Below are 2,407 nucleotides of genomic sequence, written 5' to 3' on the forward strand. Positions count from 1 at the left end.
GTAATGCCTATTCTTCTTTTTTGAGTTTTTGCGCAGTAGCATATCTTTCGAATCTTAACAGGTAACTATCCAAGTCATCTTTATTTTCTTCGATTGCTGGAAGTTGTGGTTTTTTGAATTTACCCAGCAACGATACCCTATCGTTCTCTAGTCGAGACCGTTCTAATTCTAGCTTTTCCCTTTCAATACGCGAGCCTAGCTCTAATTTCTCGCGCTCTATTTCCTGTTCACGTTGAAACCTTTCTTTTTCGGCCTCTCGTTCTTCCTGGATTCTTTCCTTTTCAATGCGCGCGCTTAGTTCTAACTTCTCGCGTTCTGCTTCAAACCTTTCTTTTTCGGCTTCCTTTTCCGCCTGAATTCTCTCCTGTTCGCGTTGAAACCTTTCTTTTTCGGCCTCTCGTTCTTCGACGCGTCGCTCTCGTTCTCTATTTTGTTCATCCTTAATAAACTGTCGTAAGGATTCCCCTTCATATCCCAATTGCTTACCAAGCTCTGCCAATTGGCTAGTGGACGACATGATTTTAAATACTAGTACGTTCCAAAACGAGCGTCAATAAATTAAATGCTTCTCTGATTAAAGATAAAGTTCAGTTTCGTTTACAATCAAATATACAATATTATTTCTCAAAACACTCCTGTCTCAAAGGCTTTCCCCGACACTGTTGGACGTGCAAACTGAAATTAACAATCCAAAAGTTGTCTCGGATAGAAAGTTGAATCCCACCGCTGCCACCAAAATTGTAAGGTAGTCGAGAAGACCCTTTGAGACCGGGCAGGGTTTTAAAGAAACAATAAACACGTTCGTGGATGGCAAATGACAATATATTAAACACTGGTACTAATGATATGAAAATAACACAGAAACATATAAAATGAATATAAAACACAGATGAAATATACTTTGACTACTAGGAGTTTTGATCTGTTTGGGTTTCCGGGACAGTCAAAGTGAAAGTTGAAATCTCCAAGAATAACCAGGTTGCCACCTATCGAATTTCCATAATCCAAAAAGAGAGATTCAGTAAGCTTGTTTTTCTACTATGATGGGGCGGCATATGCAGAAAAAATGGACTGGCCTTTGCTCCACCGTGAGTGTTGTTTGGACTAGTTCAAACGATGTGTGGTCGAAATTGAATGTTGTGGTGTGGTTAAGACGTTCTTTGTGATGATAGCAGTTCCATCTCCGCGAGAGTGGCGGGGAACGACTTGATGGAATAACCAGTGGATGTTAGATCCGCACACTTGGGCTCATCGCCTGATGTTTTTAGTCACGTTTATGTCAGGAACAAGACGTCGATATCCTGGTCGTTGATAAAATTAACTATTTATGTGCGCATTTCCGGTGGTCCTACTAATCGGGCATTGAATGCTGCAATACGCAGAGGTATCTCTTGGATAGTTGACACAAAGGTTGACAATATAATATTGCTTTGAATTAGGTTATCTAAATTAACGGTCGAATTTTTAAATTGTTGAGCCGGAAAGGGCATGAGGAAGATAACTGGAATTCTTATTCCTGTTCTACGCCGGCCGGCTTTGAAGAAACTTTTCTTTTTTCGCTTCTGTTTACATTTAGGTAATGATGAACGTAGTCCCAGTTCGTTTAATCTAGAACACAATGTAGTATGGAGAACCAAGGAGTGGTCATTTAAAGCAATTAATGAGGGTTCATCATAGCATAAACGGGTTGACTGGCGAGTAGCACGTGATGGCGGTTTGTTCAACAACAAAGGAAGTTGTAGCAGTGAACAGTGAGCATGACAGCTGAAAACATGTCTAATTGTTCTCGTTTCCAAAATAAGGAGATGAAGAAACAATACGAACCGAACAAATAATACTTGATGAACACAACAACGTAAACGAAGACAGGCAACAAGCACATATGTCATGAAAAGGGCACAAAAAAAAAAACGGAACAGCTACTTCATGCCGGCTAAGCAATAGCGAAAATGAAGGGAATAGCTCCTAGGTTTATTAGTAGATAAATTCTCATTTGTTTACTCAACGTGTTTTATCAATTTATGTTTTATCTTATGTGAATTCGACGTATTTAACCTTCTTGAACGTCACCTGACATCAGTTGAAAAGAAAACAAGATAAACCTCAAGAGGTATGCGTGGGAAATCACGACAACATGCAACGTTCTAGTTATACAGGCATGTGATATGCTAATAAAACGAAGCAGCTAACGCCAATGCAGTTGGGTTTTTTGTTTTGTTTCTTTCTAAGAATTAAAATCAAATATAAACCATCAAGCAGTTATTACACACACAAAATAAGATTCATTGCATACATCATTTAATGGAGTTTTAACGTAGCTTTTAAAAAATTTTTAGTAATATCGCCATCGTTTACTAATTGATCCGTTTGTATATAAATAGCATACCCCATTTCGGAGCGTAAAATG

The 2,407-nt window shown here is 38.7% G+C and overlaps 1 protein-coding gene across 1 annotated transcript in view; it reads right to left on the reverse strand.

Annotated features, from left to right (window-relative positions):
* Positions 1–624: 624 nt before the first annotated feature.
* Positions 625–2,407, reverse strand: part of LOC149792155 (alkyldihydroxyacetonephosphate synthase, peroxisomal-like) — a 58,554-nt gene continuing 56,771 nt past the window's right edge. The window contains exon 19 of the mRNA XM_089969537.1: positions 625–675. Coding sequence (XP_089825663.1) covers positions 625–675 — 51 coding nt within the window. The remainder of the gene's footprint in view (positions 676–2,407) is intronic.

This window comes from Sinohyriopsis cumingii, chromosome 9 (genome assembly GCF_028554795.1).
Source record: "Sinohyriopsis cumingii isolate HCF-2022 chromosome 9, ASM2855479v2, whole genome shotgun sequence".
NCBI classification, from domain to species: domain Eukaryota; kingdom Metazoa; phylum Mollusca; class Bivalvia; order Unionida; family Unionidae; genus Sinohyriopsis; species Sinohyriopsis cumingii.